This window comes from Carcharodon carcharias, chromosome 25 (assembly GCF_017639515.1).
Source record: "Carcharodon carcharias isolate sCarCar2 chromosome 25, sCarCar2.pri, whole genome shotgun sequence".
Lineage (NCBI taxonomy): Eukaryota > Metazoa > Chordata > Chondrichthyes > Lamniformes > Lamnidae > Carcharodon > Carcharodon carcharias.
In genome coordinates this window covers 24,356,726-24,381,014 of record NC_054491.1, presented here as the reverse complement: position 1 = coordinate 24,381,014, position 24,289 = coordinate 24,356,726, and the positions used below count along the sequence as shown (strand labels likewise).

Genomic DNA, 24,289 nt, shown 5'->3' with positions numbered 1-24,289 from the left:
TCATTGCATGGTGTTAGTGGAGGCATTCATTGTCATAAGACAAAAAGATACAGTTTTGTCCTTCCTCATTTTAGTTAAAATTACAAAACAATTTCACCAAAAGGAAACAATAAATCAGACCCAGAGCAGGAGTTCAATGAGTTTCTCACTGTGATACAGAAGACAATTTAAAGGCAGTTACTGATTAGGTTTGAGAATGAATTAATCATTTTAACTGGGAAAATTCCCAAAATGGGCTGATGACTCCACACCAGACATATTTCCTGAAGCAAAATCAACTCAGCAGCTAAACAGCAGACACACTAAACCCACACTCAGTGTGGGTACAGGAAAGATGGGCTATAGATTGGACACCTAAAGATCTGACAGCTTCTTTCAAGGGGGCCAGGAGCAAAAGGTGTCACACTGGAAGAGGGACCCAATAAAGCTCCATGATCAGACAGCAGACCCACTTATGTTATACATCTGCTGAGCTTAGTGAGAAACAGAAGGCCCAGTGCATAGTCAGCCACTGACAAATTCAGAAAAATAAATCAACATTTTATTGGGGAGAGGGAACAACAGTGCAGATAAACACAACTGGTAGGGACACTGTGGAGCCTTGGTGAGTCTGGCTGTTTTATTTCGAGGGGTTTTAAGTGCAGAAATGGCCCCTAATTCAGACTGCACAGTGTACATTCTCAATATTAGGCACAAACGATTGACCAGAAGCACAAATAGAAACCTGGTCCCTTTTCACATCAACTCCCTACATTCACTTATACCTCACAACAGCTCCAATGGCTGCTGGACCAAGTTTATCTTTAGATTAGAACTTTATTTTTATTAGATTTAACTTTTTCAAATTAGACATTCAAAAAACCAACAGCAGGGGAAAAGCCACTTGGAATAATGTAACTACAATACGAATATTACCGAAGTTTCAGTAATTAAAGTACAATCCAAACAACTCTAGTGGTCATCTATGCAGCTGGTGAGATTGTTCTCAGGTATTAGGTGGGTGTGTTGCAATTCAGAGACCCATATTTTGATACTGGCTGACACGAGATGTGTCCCTATATTGAAACTGGAAACTAGTCCCTACTCTCAACTCTTCTTCAGCAAACTAGATGCAGTTTAAGGAAACCACTCTCTTGCAAAATATTAAATAGGGGATGGGCATGTGAATTTGTCTCTTGCTCTTTAATGTCAGTTGCAAGTTCAGTACTCGGCCCTGGCAGTGGACACTCAAACGAACTAAGCTGTCACAAAAACAAACACACACACACACTGCAAGTTGCAGAGCAGAAACAGGAACTTTATGCACCGCTGCCCAATTGGTAACTGCTAGTGACCAGCAAGAGGCAGGAATCTGGCAATGAGTATAATAGAGAGTTAAAAAAAAAAACCCCTCTGTAGTCACATTTAATATCGAATGGATGGTGAGTGGTTAACTATAGAAGAGACAGCCAGCTCCAAAATCACACTTCTGGCAGTCGCTTTAGAGCAGCAACTTCTCAATATCACTGAGCAAGCGAGCACCTTCAGGGCGCCACTGTCTGAATTCATTTTAAGAAACAAAACTGAAGTATACAACAACCAGAATAGGTAATTTGAAGGCCAGTGTGTTACCTATGATCTATAGAGTGGAGAATGTCACATAGGATTTGACTATAAACCGTGAAGCTTAAGCAATATCAAAGTCATCTTGTCCTGTAACATTCTTGAATACACTCCAGCCTTTGATTTCCTGCAGGCAACTAGGGGCATGATATACCCCCTTGCACACTGTCTGAGGCACGGCACTGTCTGGAGTTTGCACAAGTGGTTTTGTTCCACGTTTTTAAGCAATTAAAAAAAAAATGATCAAGGGCAGGTGCTCCAATAATTGAAGCACTGGATTGATTCGGAAGCCTGGCTGCATCATACGAACTGGAACTGGAGTTAGAAACACAGGGTTAGTGGGTGTTTCAGAGAAACACTTAAGACAGGATCAAAAGCTAAAGTCATAACAAACTTGAAGCTCTGTCTGCCTGTGTCCTGTACCCACTGAGGCTGCAGTATAGAGTGCTAGCAAACTCATGGAAGTGCTCATCACCACTCTAGATTAATTTGGTGCTTTCAGTCTGTTAATATTGCAAGAGTTCTAACAGAAACTAGTGCTGCATAAGATGTGACTGATTCCAAAATGGTTGCATCAGCAGATGCCCCCAGCCCTTGCAATTCATGGGAGTGGGGGCAAGGGAGAACCACACCCTTGTCCCTCACTGGTGGCTGGTGATGGGGTATGCTTACAGCAGGCTGGGACACTCTAGGTTGCAAACATAAGGCCAAGTTTACAAGGCAAACTAAAATAGAGGAAACTTGCTCACATTTACCTGTACACATTCTGTGCATGTAGTGGGTGGTTGTGCACTCCGAGGCAGGAGGGTCTACTACGTAATGCGGTGTCATACCCCTGCATCACAGACCCTGCCTTTTGTGATTCTCAACTTACTTTAAAGCCATGTATCGAGCCCTGGAATAGGCTCCAGAGCTAAATTTTAACAGATCCAACATGTCTTAAGCTGACAATGTAAAACAAAATTAACGTACTTCAATTCAGTGCAGTGAGTTCATTCATAACCATTCATTTTAAAAGAACACAACAATTGAGGGGAGAAGAAACACGATGTTAAAAAAAACATGGCTTCCAAAAACTTGAAGCTTTTAAATCCCTTTGAACATCAAAACCCTTGCTGCAAAGACTGCCTCCTGCTGGTCACAACGCAATTTGAATTGTACTCGGTAAATCTATCCAATAAAGTCTGTCACAGGAAAATCCAGTTTTCTTTTTTCTTAAAAAAGGAAATGTACACCTCTGCTCCAAATCACGCTTCATCTTTCTGTTAAATTATGGCAAACTGGTCCATTACATAAAAAGTAATGTAATATAAATAGAACTGGTGCAGGAGCCAGGAGTGGTTACAATTCATCCGGAGGGTGTTTGTCTGATTTGCTTTCCAGTTTTCCCTCAGCTGTACCTGGAAGAAACAATTTGTATTAAATACAGAAACTCATGCAAGGAGCAAAATAGTGAAACACTGATTTTTTTCTCTTAAAAAAAATGTTGCAGATATTGACGAGAGCAGTGCTAGGGATGAGGGACTTCAGTTATATGGAGAGACTGGAGAAGCTGGGGCTGTTCTTCTTGGAACAGAGAACGTTGAGAGATTTTGTAGAGGTGTTTAAAAATGATGAATGGTTTTGATGGAGTAAATGGGAGAGATTATTTTCAGATGAGTGAGGGGGGTGGGGGGAGTTCAGTAACCAGAGGACACAGATTAAAAGGGTCACTGGCAAAACAATCAGAGAGAGGGATGGGGAATTTTTAAGAAGAGTTGCTGCGATCTGAAATACATGGTCTGAAAAAGGGAAATTCAATAAATACCCGAAGAGGAGAAACTTGCAGGGCTCTGGGGAAAGAGTACAGAAGTAGTAGATTAATTGGGTAGCTCTCTCAAAGAGCTGACAAAGATAGAGTGGGCTAAACAGTTTCCTTGTGTGGTTTATGGTAGAAGTCACTACTGCAGAATACAGTGAAAAACTTTGTCGTCCCCCCACCACCCACCCCCCCCAACCCCCGCCACATGCAAGGAGAAAGTTTCTGATAGAGACTTTGCATGGCTTTTATTTCCAAAGTCAAATCTTTCAGACACGTTCCTACCTATTAATATTGTTTTTCCTAATTCCTCTCAGAAACACAAACTGGAAGACAGTTTCAGGCAATGTAGTGATGTAAACTCACACTCATGCTGATCCTCACCTTTACTAGACTCTAATACTACTGGATCTGGTATCTTAGCCTCACCATCCTCGGTGCTGCTTTTAACTTGGTTCTCTGTAGGTGGAGCCTCTCCAGGTTCCACCTCTTCCTTATTCTCTGTTGGGGAGGAAATATTCACATTAGTGACTCATCATTCCACAACGGGAAGGCTGTATAATCCAAGATTTCAAATCAAAAGATCAAATTCCATTCCACTTTACATTCCCCCCGGCCCCTTCTCCTGAAGGTGCTGACTCTCACTGGGGTACAGGCCCCCTCCTCTCCTGAAGGTGCTGACTCTCACTGGGGTACAGGTCCCCTCCTCTCCTGACTCTCACCTGTGGCACAAGTCCTCATGCCTCCTGAATTAATGGAGACATGGATTCAAACTTTATATATGCCCCTCCCTTCCAGTTAAACACCCATAAAACCCATGGAGACCCCAATCAAGGGCTCAACCGGCTATTCCAACCAGACACTGCAATCCTTCAATTATATCTGTGGCAAGTGTCCACCTCTCACACTCTGCAATGAGCTCACCTGTGTCTCCCTCTGTGTTTTTCTCAGGCGCTATAACATTCTCACTATCTGTCGTGTTCTTGTCCTCCATTGTTGCATTTTTCGCTTCCTGTGTTGTGTTCTTCTCCTTCCGGGGCTTGGGTTTGGCAAATTTTGCTTTGTTGAGTAAGTATTTGACTTCTCGGTCCAGGAGAGCGAGCTTTGCCTCAATCTCCTTGGAGAGTAAGATGGGTTTCTGTGTGGATGGCAGCTTATTCTGCTCCTTCACAGTCTCATTCTTCCATGTCTGAAACACAAGTTAAATATAACTTCACTGCACAACAGTCACTGGACCCTCCAGGGTACTGCACTGCCACAGCTACTCACTCCCCCAACCTTTAGGAAGGCAAATGGTATGTTGGCCTTCATCGCAAGGGCATTTGAGTACAGAGGTAGGGATGTCTTGCTGCATTTATATAGAGCCTTGATGAGACCTCACCTGGAGTATTGAGCATAGTTTTGGTCCCCTTATCTAAGGGGGGATATACTTGCCATAGAAGGAGTGCAACAGAGATTCACCAGATCATCCCTGAGATGGCAGGATTGTCTTATGAGGAGAGATTGAGGAGACTGGGTCTGTATTTCCTGGGGTTTCGAAAAACGAGGGGTGACCTCTTTGAAACTTACAGGATTCTTACAGGGCATGACAGGGTGGATGTTTCCCCTGGCTGATGAGTCTAGAACCAGGGAACACAATCCCAGAATAAGGGGATGAGGAGAAATTTCTTCACTCAGAGGATGGTGAATCTTTGGAATTCTCTACCCCAAGGGGCTGTGGAAGCTCAATTGTTGAACACGCTCAAGAATGAAATCGATAGATTTCTGGAGACCAAATGACACCAAGGGATATGGGGATTGAGCGGGAAAGTGGCGTTGAGGTAGATGATCAGCCATGATCTAACTGAATGGCGGTGCAGGCTTGACAGGCTGAAAGGCCTCCTCCTGCTCCAATGACCATACGTTACGCCACCCCACGCCAATGTCTCCCACTGGGGGATGGTTTCAGATACAGTCCATCCTCTGATATCACACAGTGGGATATAGTTGTTGATAATGGAATAGTGCCTCACTCTGTTAGTTATTCCTGTGGAACAGGTGAGAGCATGAACAGAGAGCAAGTGATGGTGGGCAATGTGGTCATGGGGGAGGATGATATCAGATTTGGCCTGCTGTGTCCTCACCCAATAGCCAGATGTCTCCAAACATCTACAAGGAACCAAAAGTAGGGTGATGTTAATATTCACCCTCTCACCTTCCCTCCCAACACAGGATCATGGTAGCCCATCCCTGTCACCCTGACTGAGATCAGGATTCAGTTCAGTCACATACTGGACAGTGTGAATTTACTCACTTGGCCATGGGTGGGGTGCACAGATCATGAAACATCTGTAAGCTTCCCTCTTAGTGCAACATTCCTTCATTAACTTCATTCCCTACCAGATGATTTAGCACAAATTAATGTATTTACATAAGAAACAGGAGTAGGAGTAGGTCATATGTCTCCTCGAGTCTGTTCCACCATTAATAAGGGCACAGTTGAGATGAGGAGAATTTTTTCAGTCAGAGGATGCGAATCTTTGGAATTTTCTACCTCAGACTGTGGATGCTCAGTTGTTGAGTATATTCAAGACAATGATTGACAGATTTGTACCGAGTAATTTCTGTCTCAGCTGCATTGTTATATGCTAAGATTCCTTAGAGCCCAAAAATCTATCAATCACTGTTTTGAATATAATCAAAGCTGAGCATCCACAGTTCTTGGAGTAGAGAATCCCAAAGATTCACAGATTTTGACTGCAGAAATGTACCCTCATCTCAGTATAAAATTTTGATTTCTTATCCTGAGGTTCTGATCCCTAGTTCTAGGCTCTCCAGCCTGGGGAAACATCTCCCCAGCATCTAACCCTATCAAGCCCCCTTCAAAGGTGGGGAGGTCAAAACTGTACAAGCTCTTCTTGGGAATCCACACAAGGTCCACTGAAAAATCAGATTCAGACTCCTAGGCTACAAGTCAACAATCCCGAGATTCTGCAGGCAATATCCTTCTAAATAAAATACTAGTAGCTGAGTTAACACTCAATCCCCTACCTAAAATCATTGCTTTCTATCCCTTGTGCTGAATAAAGATTGAATAAACTAAGTAAGCCTTTGTTTTCAAAATTCAAGTCAGATTTCACCCAGTTTAGTAGCTTTGCCTCCATTGATGGTCGGATTCTGTCGTACTTACAGTTGTCTCTGTGATGACCTTTTCCAGCGTGTTTAACTCCACCTCTGTGAAAATCTGGTCAGCTTCTGGAATGAGTCTAGCTCCCCTGAAGTCACAAGCATAACAGAGTAAGAAACAGGGAGAGAACCTTCACTGTGACCCTACTCCTGATTGTGTGCTGGGATAAGCATGCCTACTCCAAGCCCTTTAGATTCAAAACTTTACTCAGGGAGTAGCTAAACAGGAATATCTCAGTTCAACTTGGTCTATGCCAAGCAAGTCCATCTCATCCAGTACAACAATACAAGCATGACAGTACCACTGGAGTGGTGAAAAATAAATCAGGGATCCCATTCACTTCCTTGATGGCCCCTGCTGAGTATATAGAATTCAAGTGAATTCAGAACTGGACCAAAATATAATTGACTCCCCAACCCAACTTAATAATGGAAAAGGTCACTGTCAGTGACATTTGGGGTGTAGATTTGGAAAGAACCAATGCCTGTGAAACCAGCCCCTCCCCAATCACTGACATTGTCCATTGAGACAACTACTTAAAGAACAGTGAAAAGACTGATAAACCTTCTCCCAGGGGTTTCTTGCCTTCACCAGAAGACTTACTTGAGGAAGATGGTAGAGTGATTGAGCATGCTGTCCAGTGCAGCTAGGCGGTCCGGCCACTTCCTCCTCTCTTCTACTTTGAAGAAGAGCTCCTTGCACATCTTCCGCAGCTCAGAGAGCTTCGCTTTTAGTTCCTGAGCACACAAAGGTACAATTCACTGGTGAAATCCCCGACATGCACATATAACACAAAACAGAATGCTCTGAGTGTTTGGCTCCTGTAGCAAGGCTCTGTGTTACACATGGTGGCAATATTAAACTACAAACTTATCAGGGTCTCATCTGGGACTCAAGAGTCCAGTATCAGCGATATTACCACCCTGTCAGACTAAGCAAAACACTAAGTATCTCACCCCCGGCATCAGTTTTATATAAGCTTGGGTTTAAATTCCAGCCTCTCGCTTGCCCGATTTGTTTTCTGTACAGTACATACAGGTGTAAAATTTGTCAATATTGTCTGCTGCTAGACCAGTTATCCTCAGGGTCAGAATTTTAAAAAGCAGCCAAATAAAACAAGCTCAAACCTGCGTGGTGGCAGCATATCCATCCTCATCCAGCCAGTTTGAGACCTCACTGAGTTTAGCAGAGATCTGGTCCCGTTCATCTTGTGTTGAGACTGCTTGATACTCATCTTGGTAGAGCTTGTCCTGGGGAATAATAGCAAAGATGAACAGCTGCAGGTTTTGAAAGTCAATCCAGGTACAGGATGACCTAAATCTTAAAAAAAAAGGAATGGCCTCCTGATGTTTTCCCTCTGCAGAAAGTACCTGGCCTCTGTTCAAATGTCAGAGCTAGCTCGGAATTCCTCCATGCAGGGATACAGCTGGGCGCAGTATAGCAGGACACTGACTTGCTGTGTCAGGCACAGCTTCCCACACACCCAAATATAATTTCCATCAAGAGTCAAGCAGTTAGACACTTAAATTCAGTCTGAAGATTAAAACAAAAAGACTTGCATTTCTGTAGCACCTTTCATGACCTCAGGAATCCTAAAGCGCTTCACAGCTATTGAAGTATTTTCTGAAGTGTAGTCTTTGCTGTAGTGTAAGAAACACAGCAGCCATTTTGCACACACAAAACATCCACAAAACAGCAATGTGATAATGACCAGATAATATCGGTGATATTGATTGGGGGATAACTATTGGCCAGGACAGCAGGGATAACTCTCCCGTTCATCGAAATAGTGCTAAGGGATGTCTCAAATCCACCTGAGGGGCCTCAATTTAATGTGCCATCTGAAAGACGGCACCTCCAATAGTTCAGCACTCCTTCAGTTCTGCAATGGGAGTGGCAGCCTAGATGGGACTTAAATCCACAACTTTTATGCATTAGGTGAGACTGCTACCCACTGAGGTACCACTGACAGACAAAATACCTATCATTGAGGTAATGGTAAGTTTCTCAATCTGAGATAGAAACTTTGCCTTTAATGACTTAAATATAGAGTAGCAGCACCCAATATAAAAAGTCAAACAAAGGCTACAATTACTACGCTGAGAACTGAGATATGGCCTTCACTGCAGTTATATCAGGTCAATTAGTGGCTATGTGCACATTGTATAGGAAACTGGTTTACAAAAGTAAAATTGCCATGCTTACACAATAGTGACCACAGGATATCAGTTAACACGACTGTTTGAGAATATAGTTATCAATTTTCTTTTCCAGTAAGGTCTTTAATTACACATCCTCTTTCCATATAAAATACAAACACATGAATTAGGAGCAGGAGTAGGCCACACAGCCCCTCGAGCCTGCTCTGTCATTCAATAAGACATGGCTGATCTGAGTGTAACCTCAACCCCACAATCCTGCCTACCCCCGCTAACCTTTCACCCCCTTGTTAATTAAGAATCTATCTAGCTCTGCCTTAAAAATATTCAAAGGCTCTGCTTCCACCGCCTTTTGAGGACGAGAGTTCCAAAGACTCACAACCCTCAGAGAAAAATTCTCATCTGTCTTAAATGAGCGACCCCTTATTTTTAAACAGTGACCCCTAGTTCTAGATTCTCCCACAAGAGGAAACTTCCTCTTCACATCCACCCTGTCAAAACCCTTCAGGTTTTAATTAAGTCGCCTCTTACTCTTCTAAATTCCAGTGGATACAAGTCTCACCTGTCCAGCTTTTCCTCATAAGACAACCTGCCCATTCCTTGAATTAGTCTAGTCAACCTTCTCTGAACTACTTCTAATACATTTAAATAATTCCTTAAATAAGGAGACCAATACTGTACACAATACTCCAGATGTGGTCTCACCAGTGCCCTGTACAACTGAATCATAACCTCCATACTCTTGTATTCAATTCCCCTCACAATAAATGATAACATTCTATTAGCTTTCCTAATTACTTGCTGTGCCTGCATACTAACCTCTTGTAATTCATGCACTAGGACACCCAGATCCCTCTGAATCTCAGAGCTCTGTAATCTCTCGCTATTTAGATAATAAGCTTCTTTTTCATTCTTCCTGCCAAACAATTTCACATTTGCTCACATTATACTCCATTTGCCGGGTCTTTTCCCACTCTCAACCTATGCCACTTCGTAGCCTCCTTACATCCGGTTCACAATTTACTTCCCTACCTATCTTTGTGACATCAGCAAATTTAGCAACCATTCCTTTAGTCCCTTCATCCAAGTCATTTATATAAATTGTAAAAGTTGAGGCCCCAGAACTGATCCCTGTGGCACACCAATCATCACATCCTGCCAACCAGAAAAAAACCCATTTATGCCAACTCTCTGCTTCCTGTTTGCTAGCCAATCTTCGGTCCATGCCAATATGTTACCCCTGACACCATGAGCTTTTATTTTCTGCAATAACCTTTGATGTGGCACTTTATCAAATGCCTTCTGGAAATCTAAGTACAGTACATCCACTGATTCTCCTTTATCCACAGCACACGGGTCCTTCAAAGAACTCCAATAAATTGCTTAAACATGATTTCACTTTTACAGAACTATGATGACTCTCGACTCTCTCTGATTGCCTTGAATTTTTCTAAATGCCCTGCTATAACATCTTTAGTAATAGCTTCTAAAATTTTCCCTATGACAGATGTTAGGCTAACTGGCCTATAGTTTCCTGCTTTCTGTCTCCCTCTCATTTTTAATAAAGAAGTTACATTTGCTATTTTCCAATCTAATGGAAGGTTCCATTATCACAGGGAATTTTGGAAAATTAAAACCTGTGCATCAACTATCTCACTAGCCACTTCTTTCAAGGCCTTAGGGTGAAGTCCATCCGGACCTGGAGATTTGTCAGCCCGCAGCTCCAATAATTTGTTTAATACCACTTCCTGGGTAGTGTAATTTTCCCAAGTTCCTCCTTCCCTCCCATTTCCTGAATTACAGCTATTTCCAACTTGTGTCATCCATAGTGAAGGCCAAAACAAAATACCTGTTTAATTCATCTGCCATCTCCCTACTTTCCATCAATTCCCCAGACACACTCTCTATAGGACCAACACTCACTTCATTAACCATTTTCTTATTTAAACATCCATAGAAACTCTTACTATCCATCTTTATATTACTAGCTAGCTTTCTCTCACACTCTGATTTTTCCCTCCTTATTAATCTTTTTGTCATCCTTTGCTGCTCTTTATATTCTTTCCAATCTTCTGACTTGTCATCCGTCTTTGCGTAATTAAATGCTTTCTCTTTAAGTTTGATCCTGTCTTTAACTTTTTTAGTTAACCATGGATGGTGAGCCCTCCCCTTGGAATTTTCCTTTCTCGTGGAATGTATCTATTCTAAGTATTCCAAACTATCCCTTTAAATGTCTGCCACTGAACCTCTATTGACCTATAATAGAAGTAAAATATTGCAGATGTTGGAAATCTGAAACAAAAACAGAAGATGCTGGAAAAACTCAGGTGTGGAAAGAGAAACAGAGTTAATATTTTGAATCTGTATGACCGCTCCATTAGCCTATCCCTTAATCTCATTTGCCAGTTCACTTTAACTAGCTCTGCTTTCATGCCCTCATAATTGCCCTTATTTAAGTTTAAAAAAGGGCGATTATACAAGTTGATTTAACTGTTGCAGCTACTCAGATCTTCAGTTATTTATAAAAAAGGTACACATCAAAAAAAGAACATCAATACATTTGTTCACACTCCAGTCTTAAATCCGAACCAGACTGTTCCTCAAGATTGCTGGCAACTACACACAGTAGGCAAATACCAAACATTCATTAAAACTCCTTTACAAAGTGAAAAGCATATGTTTTAGCGACATGTAAACCAGCGACCTACACCTCTTCGATTTTAAAATGAATTCCTACCCACCTACAGCCAGCAGGAAAAATACTCAAAGCAAAAGTGGAAGGGAAGGACAAACACTTTTAAAGGATCAGATTGCAGCATCGAAGCTCACTGGGATCCCTGTGAAATACAATGGAAAGTATAGGCTTCTGCTGTGGTCACGACACAAGACCACAGGTAAATGTGGCCCCAGATACTCTTCATGGCCCCAGTCTTACGATACAACTGCACCAAACTGTTATGTGCAGGCATTGGGGTCTATTCCAGGGGAAGAAAACAAATCACTCAACGAGCTCAATTCCCTTCACAAATCACACTCCAGAACAGTCACGATTACATACACCTTGTGCTTGGCAGTAGAGTTGCTATACTCCTGGGCAGAACACACTTTTAACAAACCTAATAACAGGCCTCTCCCCAAAACTGCAGAGTTCATCATGAGTTGGGAGTTGATGCTGCTGGTTGTCAATAATCAGTCATTTCATGAGATCTAGTGCATAGATTGGACTCAGTAATTGGTCAGGATTACGACTGATGGAATAGCTTACCTGTGTTTCAAAGATGAAAGCTTCCAATGAGTTGGCCATTTTTTCACGCTCATGTTTTTGGAGGTCCCGATCTGTAAGGTCCTGAAGCCTAGATGTAAACACAGGAGTCAGGGACTGTAAAGGTACAAGGAATCAGCAAGTGTTAAAATAGCTGCATCCTGCACTGGGTTAGGGGGTCTACCTGTTACTGCACACCTGTAATTGTGGCTAGGGCTGGGTAACTCAAATAATCTGATGGATTATATCAAGGTCCATTGAAGCCCCTGTTCCTGGTACAGCACCTCTCCTATCATGGAATTTAATTGTATTTGGAATAATCCCAATGTCTGTCTAATATGTGGCTGAGAAAATCATTGGTAATATTTGTTGCTGTGTAATGTCCTTTTGGTTGTATTCTATGTTTTCACTAATCTCCATGCTTTCTCTATCTCACTCAGGTGCAAGTGGAGTTTAAAAGAGTGACCCTTACTTTTTTTGAGACTGGCTCATTTCCTCTTGTGACAGATCTGGTAGGTCCTGGATTTCCAATGCGACAGTCACATTCTCACTAATCTTTACCCTCTTAGGTCCTTTCGGCTTTTTAACCTCCTCAGTTTTCTCCGATTCTGGACCTTTCGCCTCTTCCTTTCCAACATCCTCCACTTTTTTATCCTGCTCAAAATCAAAATAAAATCCATCAGGGTGTCACCGACACATTTACAGCAAACCATCGACTCCAGACCAAATAAACCCAGTCAGCAAATAGAAATTAACTCTGAGTCTTTAAATAAACAGTACCTCAGCACTGATAATCACATCTGCTCTAAAATCTCAGGCTCTGTTTAAGGATAAAGAAATCCTGCATCTGACAAGCTGTTGCACCGGAAAACATCTCAGCGACAACAATAAATTATATTTACATAGCGTCTTCAACACAATAAACCATCCCATGGCTTCACAGTGCTATAAAGCAAAATTTTAGAGTCACAGTAAGGACCTATTAGGGCAGCCTGCTCATTCATGAACGTTTTAAAAGGATGAAAGTGAGATAGAGAGGGTTAGGGAGGGCATTCCAGAGCTTTGGCCATGGCAGCTGAAGCCACGGCCGCCAAATGCTGCAGTGTTTGTAACTGGGAATGCACAAAAGGCCAGAATTAGAGTGGCGCAGGTATCTCGGAGGATTGAGAGTCTGCAGCTGATTCCAGTGATAGGGAGGGGCAAGGCCACGGAGTGATTTCCAGAAGGCATTTAATAAGGTGCCACATCAAAGGCTATTGCAGTAAATAAAAGCTCATGGTGTAGGGGGTAATATATTGACATGGATAGAAGATTGTCTAGCCAACAGGAAACAGAGGGAAGCCAAATATGAGTCTTTTTTTGGTTGGCAGCATGTGATGAGTGGTGTGCCACAGGGATCAGTGCTGGGGCCTCAACTTTTTACAATTTATATAAATGACGTGGACGAAGGGACAGATGGTACGATTGCTAAATTTGTTGATGACACAAAGATAGATAGGAAAGTAAGCTGTGAGGAGGACGTAAGGAGGCTACGAAGTGACATAGGTTAAACTAGTAGGAAAAGACCTGGCAAATGGAGTATAATGTGGGCAAATGTGAAACTGTCCATTTTGGCACGAAGAATAAAAAAGGTTATAGAAATGGTGAGAGATTGCAGAGCTCTGAGATTCAGAGGGATCTGGGTGTCCTAGTGCATGAATTACAAAAGGCTAATGCAGGTACAGCAAGTAATTAGGAAAGCTAATAGAATGTTATTGTTTGTTGCATGGGAAATTGAATGCAAAAGTGGGGAGGTTATGCTTCAGTTATACAGGGCAATGGTGAGACCACATTTGGAGTACTGTGTACAGTACTGGTCTCCTTATTTAAGGAAAGATGTATTAGAAACAGTTCAGAGGTTTATTAGGTGAACACCAGAATGGGTAGGGTGTCTAATGGGGAAAGGTTGGACAGGTTAGGCTTATATCCATCCACTGGCGTTTAGAAGCGTTAGATTGAAACCTTTAAGATCCTGAGGGGCTATGACAAAGTGAATGTGGAGAGGATGTTTCCTCTTCTGGGAGAATCTAGAATTAGAGGTCACAGTTCAAAAATAAGGGATCGCTCATTTAAGACAGAGATGAGGAGAATTTATTTCTCTCAGTCGTGATTCTTTGGAACTCTTCCTCAAAAAGCAGTGGAAGCAGAGTCTTTGAATATCTTTAATGCAAAATTAGATAAGATTCCTGATTAACAAGGTGGTGAAAGGTTATCGGGGTAGGCGGAAGATTACAATCGTATCAGCCATGATCTTATTGAATGGCGGAGTTGGCTTGAAGTGCTGAGCGGCCTACTCCTGCTCCTAGTTCGTACGATTGGAAAATAAGGACGAGAAATTTAAAAATCAAGGCTCTGCTTAATCAGGAGCCCGTGCAGGTCACCGAGGGTGATAGATAAACAGGGTATGTAAGGACAAGGGCAGCAGACCTTTGGATGGTGTTAAGTTTACAAAGGTTAGAACAGGACTGAGTGCATTGGAACAGTTAAGTCTACCAACCAAAAAGTTGGGAGATTGGCTGTGATGTCTCCTGTGATTGCAGAGGTGGCTGAGGCTCACATTTAGAATGGTTGCTGCAGGGAGATACCTCAGGTCACCCATCCAATGAGGTAGCATCTACAGAAAAGCTGATGACAGAGAGATGGAAACAATATTTGCTGGTCACCTAGCGGAGTATTTCCATACCAGAGTTTCAGGCTTCTCAGTACTGGCCTGGTCCTCTCCTGTTTCAGGCTGGTCTGCTTTCTCTCCATTAGGTTCAGCCTTGCCCTGCTCCTCAGGCTTGTTGTTCTCCTCTTCTTTGGGAATTTCTTTCTCATTCGGGGTCTCTGGTTCTTCCTGACCATCCTTCTCGGCTTTACTCGTGGCCTCTTCTTCATCCTGCAAACAATGGATTAAATAAAGAATTTCAGCAGCATTTTTCCAGTTTTCATCCACAGCCAGGAGGATGGATCACCTGGACCACTCATTTCCCAGTGACTGCCAACTGGTTGAATACATAGGGCTGAGCAATCTCATCACAGACAGAAAATTCAGCCAGGAACACAGACACTGGCCTGTCTCACGACAAAGCTGGTGGCCGGCAAATGATTTCTTGCTGCTTCCTCAACTTTTCTCCTGTGCAACAAACATTCTCTTTCTTCGTGAACAAACTGCATCCTCATTGTGTTACAGCAGCACGTGCACCCTCAACACAACATAATACAGGAAAGGCTAAAACAAGCGACTTCTTGTATGACTGGATAACAAGATCTCCTGACTACCCAGAAAGGCACCTGGTTACAGTGCAGCCTTCACTCATTTATTTTGACATCCTCGGATACGACGTTTTTCAACCATGTGGAATCCACGGATACCAGTATTGTTCCAGTTTCTCCATTTTGGAGCCTAGAGTGAGTGTCAGCCGTCAACACTAATCTAGTCCTTACGCTAACCCTTCACTTTCCAGCTGAGGTCACTGGATAGAACTTTTTTTTGTCATATCCTTTCTTGGCCTCAAGCAGCTGGAAGCATAGGCCAGGAATCAAACCAAGCCACCTAGTCTGTGAGACTATTTTTACCCATCAGGAGAGATACATAAGAATGGAAACTAGAACGGGTGTACACTTACCTGCACAGAATCAGTCAGGTTCTCCTTCCCATCTGTTTCAGAGCTTCCACCTCCAAATAAACTAGAAATGGTGTTCCCGAGCTCTGCAGATAAGATCAGACCATAAGAAACTGCAGAACACTACATCAGAAACAAGACGTTTACCCAATAACAGAAGGTAAAGTAACAATTAAAATTCAAAAAAGAACTCTTTAGAAAGTGACAACACATGCACCCACCCACCCCACAACCTCCCTGTGATTCCTTCTAAAGTTCCACAGGTTGCTGCCATCCTCTGGGTCCCTCACAAATGGCCATGGACTGCAAGTGTTGGCAGGTCTTTCGACTGGAAATCATAGAACAGTCAAACTCATCGTAAGCCCAGCACATTGCCCATGCTTACACACACTGGCACCCTCCAACCAGCGCACACCACAACCATTCCCAACCCTTGCCTACTCGCCTACCCCATGGTATTCTCCTACCAACTTCACAGCAGCTAGGGGTACTGGAACCAGAAGCAGGAATCCTGAAAAAGATTCTCATACACCACCTCAAATGAGTCTAGCCCAACTCTTTGCCAATCATCGTTCACTCACTCACTGATTAAGGGAGTTATTGGAAAGAAACAAAATACAGAGATGGCCTGGTATCAGGATGGCCACCGGAAAGTTTTCCTAGGACACAAGAAAGGGAGACTATTTTGTTTCTCAGGATGACATGGTCATGTTTATTGCCCTCAGTAGGTGAAAGTGTTCTTCAGTTTCATAGCAGTGCATTGTTCACATAGCGACTTCAGAATGTATTCAGATTCAGCCATGTATTGTGGAACTGAGGCATATGTAAGTCAGACTGGGCAAGGACAGGTTCCCTTCCCTGAAGTTTCATAGTCAACTTTCTGTTTCCAGATTTATTTAATACAATTTTACTCCTCTCCACTGCGAGACTTGAATGCTGAGTTGCTATTTCTTCAATACCTTCATTAACTGATATATAGTAAATCCATACTGACAAATCTTTATTTTAAAAAAGCCCAGGGTACAGTTAGAATGACATGTTGGGTCTCAAGCTTGGTGGAAGCAGGCAAGTCTACGTCCACAATTGCCCTACAGTGCAGGGATAACAGGAAGTGGGGCTGCTGACACTCAGACTCTTCAAAAATCTAGAGAAAATCTCCAGCCATCACTCTCCAGAGAAAGAGAATTATATTTTCAAAAATAAAAGCATTCAACTTTGCAGATTGTAAAATAGGAGCTCTCATTCAGCACTGCACCATGCAGTGCAAACAGTAATTTACTGACAGCTACACTGGACTCACTAGTCAGAGTGGACTCTTCTTCAGGTTCTTCATCTTGCAGCTTCTCAAACACAGCTTCCACCTACAGCAAAAGGAGACACTAATTCATACAAGGCTCAATCAGACGGTCTGAAGTGGTTCATTTGAAATTGCGTAAATGAATGCTGTCCAATACACCGGCCACATGTAATCCATTGGGAATCCCAGGCGTGATTAATTGCATGTGATCAGTAAAGAAAATCTGAGTAATTGACACTTGCTGGGTTTAAGGTCTCCGTGCTGATTCACACGGTGTGTACATGTAAACATTGACCTTTTTAAAGGTATGTTGATTAAAATGGTACGGTAAAGAGCGCAGTCAGTGTTGTTTTGCTAGTGTTTGGACAGCACCTCATCTTCCAATTAGGCACTTTACAGCCTTTCGGACTTAACATTGAGTTCAACAAATTCAGACCATGAGCTCTCTCCTCCATCCTCACCCCTTTATTCAATATTCATTTTTATTTTAAAATTTTTATTTTTTACCCACTTTTTACTCATTGTTTTATCCTATCTTCAATCTTTTTCCCACCACCGTCCCCTCCCCCCACCCTACCCACACTAAAGCCATCTGTCACTTGTTAGTGTTGCTCTTTCCAAAGTGTTTACCCTTGTCCTATTATCACATTCTGCTTTCTGACTTTAATGCCACCATCAGCACCTCCTTTAGCCAGTACCACCACCCTTAACACCCCTTTGTCCTTTTGTTCATGACATCTCTCCTTTGCCTCCACCTATCGCTGGCCTTCTATCCAACTTTACCTGTGCCTCCTCCTTTAAACAGTAGAAATTTCATCACATTTTTACTTCTCTTTAGCTCTGAAAAGAGTCACACGGTCTCGAAACTTTAACTTTGTCTTTCTCTCCACAAATGCTATTAGACCTGCTGAGCTTTTCCAGCATTTTCTAGTATTCTGGTTTTATCTTATTGAAGAGTAAGTCAGCCTGGGTTCCTGCTCCTGACCACAATCCAGTAAGTCAGGATAGGAAACACGCGTTTGGACATCAGCAAGAGGATTATGCTCACTTGATACCATCTAGCAGTAGGCGAGTGCAACACATGGAGTTCGGAGGCATTGGGGTAGCAATCAGCACCAGTGGAACCATGACCGAGCGAGGGACAGCCCCTTCTGAAGACAGGAGGAAAGAAAAACCACTTACCTGGCCACTTCATCGCAGAGGAAGCCAGAGAAGAGCTTAATAAATGCGGTTGCACTTGCTAACCTGGAAGATTTTGAGCCATGCCTTTGTATTAACTGGAAAATTGCTAGACATTGTCTGTCAGATTCTCATGAGCAAAGGATACGCAATGTAACCATTTCACCAGAATTATCACCTTTTCTCTTGTCTCACACCCTGACCACTCCCCAGATCAGCTGACTGAATAATTCACAAGATGGACAGAAATTGTGAGTTAATGCACTGGAGACATGGCCCTCCTAGTTTATGTGGGAGAATGGATGATCAGCATGTGGAGGGAACAGAGTCTCACAGATACTCACTCTGTCCAGTGCTAGTATTCCACTTTCGTCCATGTTAAAATGGGCCTTAATCCCTTTAGACTCACTATCTGAATGCTTCTGAAAACTTGAACCAACTCCAGTCAATTGAACTGCGCTCAGGTTCAATGATCCAAAGATACTGTAGAGAAAGGACAGAGTTAAGGGTCAATACAACAGTAATTGTGCATTGCTAAATAACTGCATTATGGGTGAACCCAGCACAGTTTGCTGCAACATGTTGTTTGTGAAGCAACCAGTCAGCAAAGGGTGTTTAAAAGAATGCTAATGTCAGCACTGCACACTCAATCAAAGCTCACATCTAGTCTTGAATTTCCCTCCTGAAAAACTCAACATGACAACATATAGCCTGCAGGACATTTCACAGTGTAGCTCAAGACTAAAATCCAAGTTTAATGGGGAACATTGCACAATGAAGCAATGAGAGCTTATAAAGCAGCAGCCTACAACCAACATCATGAGAAACAGGTCCGTCATTCACCTGTCTGCATGTGGGAACTTACTGGGTGCAAAATAACTGCCACAAGTTACATATTCAACTGGAACCCATATTTGAAGTACCACGTACTCACATTGTCAATGGTTTCTCAAATGTCTCACATACGATTGCAGAGCGATTATGGAATATTCCTTCAGTTACAAATGTGCAGTTTTCTGCCACAGCAGAAATCAAACACTAAAGAGTCCGATAGTTACTTGACTACCAGGAATGTTGAAGGGTAATTGGGAGGAAGCAGGAGAGTGGGACTAGACCAAGTGGTTTGTGTGAAGAACACACTGGTACAGATTCAATGGTTGATTCTCGCTGTGCTGGCACGTTCTATTATAAGGGAGTGTGCAGCTCCAAGCACTTCCCCTCCAATCTCATTACCTGAGGTCACTCTCACTGAGGAAGTTCAATTCCCCATAATTCACATAGAACTCAAAGTCATCGGTGTAGCGGTTGAAAGTGATGACTTTACGCTGGGGATATGGAGACATTCTCTGGAACAGCACACGTTTGTTGTGTTTAATGTTTTTCACACCATCCTCTTCAACTGACCGTGTAAATTCAACCTACCAAGGCAAAACCAAAGAAAATTAAGCAAAGGCTACAGGTTAGCAAGACAACATAGTTGGGTGGTATGAGACTCTGAATGAGGTGAAAGCAGTAGGAGATTCTGAGTGAGGTGACCTCAATACGTGCCTTCTGATGGATGCTGTTACAAAGGAAATTCCAGCTCGAGTGTTTTTGGAAATCAAAGGAAAGAGATTTCTCCATTAGGGTGGGACTGGGAAGCAAAGCAGCTAATTCATTTACCCTTTCCATACCTTTATAGTATATTTACTTATTCATTTTCAATTAGCTACTTTTGTATTGCTGGAAACAGATCCACAGGCACCAGGAGGTCCCACAATCTCTCCCAAGTGGCTATTCCTTACAAGAGCTAGCACTGGCTTGATGGGCCAAAAGGCCATCCCCGTGCTGTGATTTCTATCTGCAAACTAAGATAGGATCATAACAACATATTACCAGACGCCATCACGGCCATGCCCACTTTCTGTTCCATTTTCACACTTTGGAACAGGTATCACTGGACAGAGATCAGGGGTAGGAACCCTGCCAGATTTCCCTCAATGGCCCCAAAACTGCTCGAGCCAAGATCAGCGAACACCATAGACTGAGAATGAAACTCAACAGCTTCTAGTCTATACAGCTCAGCTGTACATTCAGCCATTGAGTAAACTTACTCCTGTACTTTAAAATACAATCCTTGGGTCCTTTGTTAGAGTGAGTGACTGCAATGTATAGAAAACATGCATATACATATGCTAAGTTCATTTGTGATTTTTTTGTTCAACCAGAGGGACCCCTGTTCAACAGCCTCCAAATCTGATTACTGAGATCCATACTGAGAGGTTCTGTTTGCATGATACAAAGCAGGCACTCCCCTCATAGGGCCACTTAGCTAAGTCCAGACAGCTTAACAGAAGGCTGACAGAGCTTAGGAACCCACCAATATGTGTTGAGGTACTGCTGGAGTTTAACCTATTGAAGCTAAGTAGCTCGAATTGCACACAATTGGCTACAGCAACTTTCCCTTGTCTGGCTTCAAGTCAGCTAGGTTATCAGCTGGTGATTGACTGATCAGAATCCACAAATCCACTGATAAATCTGAAATGGTTAATCTACTAGTGAGCAAGACCAGCAGGTTATTCACTGGAATACTGAAGAGCTGTCTGGTTCAATACCAGATTACCAGGAAAGGGGGAGGCAATGGTGTAGTGGTACTGTCGCTGGATTAGTAATCCAGAGACCCACCCAGGGTAATACTCTGGGGACCCTGGTTTGAATTGCATCACAGCAGATGGTGGAATTTGAGTTCAATAAAAATCTGGAATTAAAAGTCTAATGACAACCATGAAACCATTGTCAACTGTTGTAAAAGCCCACCTGGTTCACTAATGTCCTTTAGAGAATGTCCTTGCCTGGTCTGGCCTACATGTGACTCCAGACCTACCACAATGCGGTTGACTCTTAAATGCCCTCTGGAGGAGGGCAATTCGGGATGGACAATAAATGCTGGCCTAGCCAGTAACGCCCATGTCCCATGAATGAATTAAAAAAAAATTTGGTATCTTCCACAAATTTTGGTATTGTACTTTCTATTCTAGAGCCTCTATACTGCATTGATATTTAACTGGATTGCCTGCTTAGGTTTTATATGTGTTTTCTCATCCTGCTATCCAATTCCTAATATCTTGTCCAAATCCACTGCATCCAATCCTTTCAGGATTTTAAAAACTCAAATTATGTCTTAACCTGCAGCCTTCTCTTGTAACAGAGATCAGAGTTTACTTACTATTACTTTCCTCTGCACCCAATAACCAGCCTCAATAACCCACAGGTAAATGTAGTGACTCAGAGTGGACAATACTCCATATCCAGATGAACTGTGTTTAATGAATAACCAAGCATAGCCTTCTTAGTTTTACATTCAAATCACCTAGAAACACCACAAAGTCTGATTTTGCTCGTTTCCTCAGTCTGATGTACAAGGTGTGAGCAGAGTTAATAACTTAATCTGAAGACAGGATTGCAACTAAAGTGAAGCAATGAGAGCTAATTCACACAAAGCGCAATAAGCAGCTTCATTTTAGACAGTCAAGGAAACATCCTCTCCACGGAGAATAAACTTATTTCAAACATTCAGACTTTGACGCCTCCTCTAACTCTCAGATTTCACAAATTGAAAAATACTTTAAACACTGTTGAAACTGTATTTTTCAGCTGCTGAGTAAGGCATGTAGCTGTGGATGCGCACACAGCCACAGTATGTTTACCTGAATTGGGTACATGGCTGCATCACGGATAAGAAAGGGTTTGACTTTGAAGGCTTTGCTGAGAGCAGCAGCTTGATAGACGGCTCCCATTGATGCTGCCTCATCGGCATTAATATTCTTTCCCAACTCCTTCCTGCAAAAGGAAATTAAATCCGGTTATTAAGAAAGACAGTGAAAGACAGAAAAAAAAAGCTGAACATTTTGCTCTGCCATTGAAAATTTATAGCAAAGCTAATTTCCTCAAGTTCCATTTTGAAATAACTGGAATAGGCAGGTTCCCATTCTCAAAATAAAAACCATCCTGGGGTGTGAATGTGCAACTTCTGTAACCTTCACAAGAATTCAAAATTGAACAGAGTAGGGTTCTTTTCACTAGGAAAAGAGAGGGGGTGACCCTTTAAGATTATGAAAGGTTTCATAGGGTGCAGAAGACATTTTCATTTGCAGGCGAGACCAGAATGGGTCCATAAATATAAGATAGTCACCATTAAATCGATAAGGGAATTCAGGAGAAACTTGTTTACGCTGCGTGTTTAGGATGTGGAACTTGCTACCACTGGGATTAGTTGAAGCAAATAGGATAGCTTTTGAGGCTAGATAATCCTATGAGGGAGAAAGGAATAAAATATGTTGCCAGGATTAGATTAAGGAGGGGTGGGAGGAGGTTCATGCGGCACATAAACAAAGGCATAGGTCTGTTGGGCGTAAATAACGAGTGAATACTTTGTAAACATAATTTACTGAAGAATTCTAGCTTTCCATTGGAAGAAAAATTCCTTTGAAGGTTTACCACCAACCTCCCTTTGGTTTCCCCTAGCCATGTATCATGCGTATCCAAATTTCTAGGGAGTAATCAGCAATTCCCACCTTGAACCATCAAGATTAGGAACTCTTCTTGTGGAAAACAATAGGCACAGAGCCTTCATCCCACTACTCAGGTTCAAGCTGGGGCACTGCTTGGCTTTTATAAAATAGAATACATGGTTAACTAATGGAGCTGTTTCAATAATTGAAAGGAGTTGACAGTTTCTTTCTCTACCTATTTCCTCTAGTGGAGGAATCTAGAAAAAAGGCACAAAGTTAGAACCTGGCTATTTAGGAGTGAAATAAGGTGTCACTTTTAATGCAGAAAGGGCAGTGAGAATCTGGAACTGCCTTCCCATAAGTTCAAGGATGCTGGTGGTCAATTATTAGAACTAAAATTGATCAATCTGGTAGGCAAGGGACACAGAACCAAGGCAGGTAGCTGCAGTTAAGATACAGATCACACATGATATAATGGAATAGCAGAACTGGCCTGAGGGACTGAATGGCTTCCTCCTGTTCCTTTAGGCAGTCTCTTTTAAGTAGTCCCACACTCTTCATTTTATTGAACACAAAAGCTAGCACACCGGGATACTTTGAGCCAACTTAAAGAAAGTATTTCTGCACTGTAACCATTCTATGATTCTCAGGGAAAACAATGTTCACATTTGTCAACTAATGTTTTTTGACCTTAATGATACTTCACTGGATTGACCATTTTCACCTCCTGTGATATACCCACCTGAGAGCAACTGGAGGGAAGTCATAAATAAAAATACCTGAAAAAAACTGAGCAGGTCTGGCAGCATCTGCGGAGAGGAACACAGTTAATGTTTCGAGTTCATATGACTCTTCAACAGAACTTCTGTTGAAGAGTCATACGGACTTGAAACATTAACCGTGTTCCTCACAGCAGACGCTGCCAGACCTGCTGAGTTTTTCCAGGTATTTTTATTTTTGTTTTGGATTTCCAGCATCCGCAGATTTTTGCTTTTATCTGAAGGGAAGTCATATCTGGTGGCAGGTCACACTTTCAGCACAAATTTCTGCACTTTGCAACGGATTTAAACTCAGCAATTTTATAATGAATAACAATATATACACTCATTCGTTCTTGCTAGAAGCTACATACATTTATAATCAGGGACCTGTCCTCTGCAGGCAAAAGGAATTGATATAAAAATAAATAATACATCGACAATAAAGGATAACCCAGGAGTGTAGTCAAGACTGGAACCTGAGACAACACTGGGTCATATGATATGAAAACAGAACTCTTACTTTCCAACAGCTTTCAGCAGAACCTCCTGCACCTTGGGAACTCGTGTTGCTCCACCCACCAGAATCACATGATCAATTTCTTCCTACAAGAAAAGGAGAGTCATTTCAGAGAATGGAACTTTAAAATTTCATCTGACTTTTTAAAAAAATCCGGTTGACTTATTCATTCATTCAGGGAATGTGGGTGCTGAAGCCAGCATTTATTACTCATCCTTAATTGTCCTTGAGAAGGTGGTGGTAAGCCAGCTTCTTGACCACTGCAGTCCATGTGGTGTAGATATACCCATGGTGCTGTTAGGGAGGGAGTTCCAAAAAGTTCACCCAGAGACAGTGAGGGAATGGCAATGTATTTCCAAGTCACAATGGTATGTGACTTGAGAGGGGAATTTCTTAGTGTTTCCTGGCATCTGC

At 42.3% G+C, this 24,289-nt stretch overlaps 1 protein-coding gene across 3 annotated transcripts in view; it reads right to left on the bottom strand.

Annotated features, from left to right (window-relative positions):
- Positions 1-524: 524 nt before the first annotated feature.
- The window catches only part of hyou1 (hypoxia up-regulated 1), a 40,518-nt gene continuing 16,753 nt past the window's right edge, over positions 525-24,289 (bottom strand). The window contains exons 11-25 of one of the 3 annotated variants that reach the window (XM_041174362.1): positions 23,879-23,961; positions 21,794-21,926; positions 19,341-19,525; positions 18,452-18,590; positions 16,932-16,992; positions 15,635-15,717; positions 14,710-14,904; positions 12,460-12,641; positions 11,991-12,078; positions 7,694-7,816; positions 7,170-7,303; positions 6,570-6,654; positions 4,325-4,589; positions 3,785-3,901; positions 525-3,002 (exon numbers count right to left, since the gene is read on the bottom strand). In XM_041174362.1, coding sequence (XP_041030296.1) covers positions 2,944-3,002; positions 3,785-3,901; positions 4,325-4,589; positions 6,570-6,654; positions 7,170-7,303; positions 7,694-7,816; positions 11,991-12,078; positions 12,460-12,641; positions 14,710-14,904; positions 15,635-15,717; positions 16,932-16,992; positions 18,452-18,590; positions 19,341-19,525; positions 21,794-21,926; positions 23,879-23,961 — 1,932 coding nt within the window. In that variant the 3' untranslated portion in view covers positions 525-2,943. The remainder of the gene's footprint in view (positions 3,003-3,784; positions 3,902-4,324; positions 4,590-6,569; positions 6,655-7,169; positions 7,304-7,693; positions 7,817-11,990; positions 12,079-12,459; positions 12,642-14,709; positions 14,905-15,634; positions 15,718-16,931; positions 16,993-18,451; positions 18,591-19,340; positions 19,526-21,793; positions 21,927-23,878; positions 23,962-24,289) is intronic. The other 2 variants (XM_041174363.1, XM_041174364.1) reach the window with 2 other exon arrangements.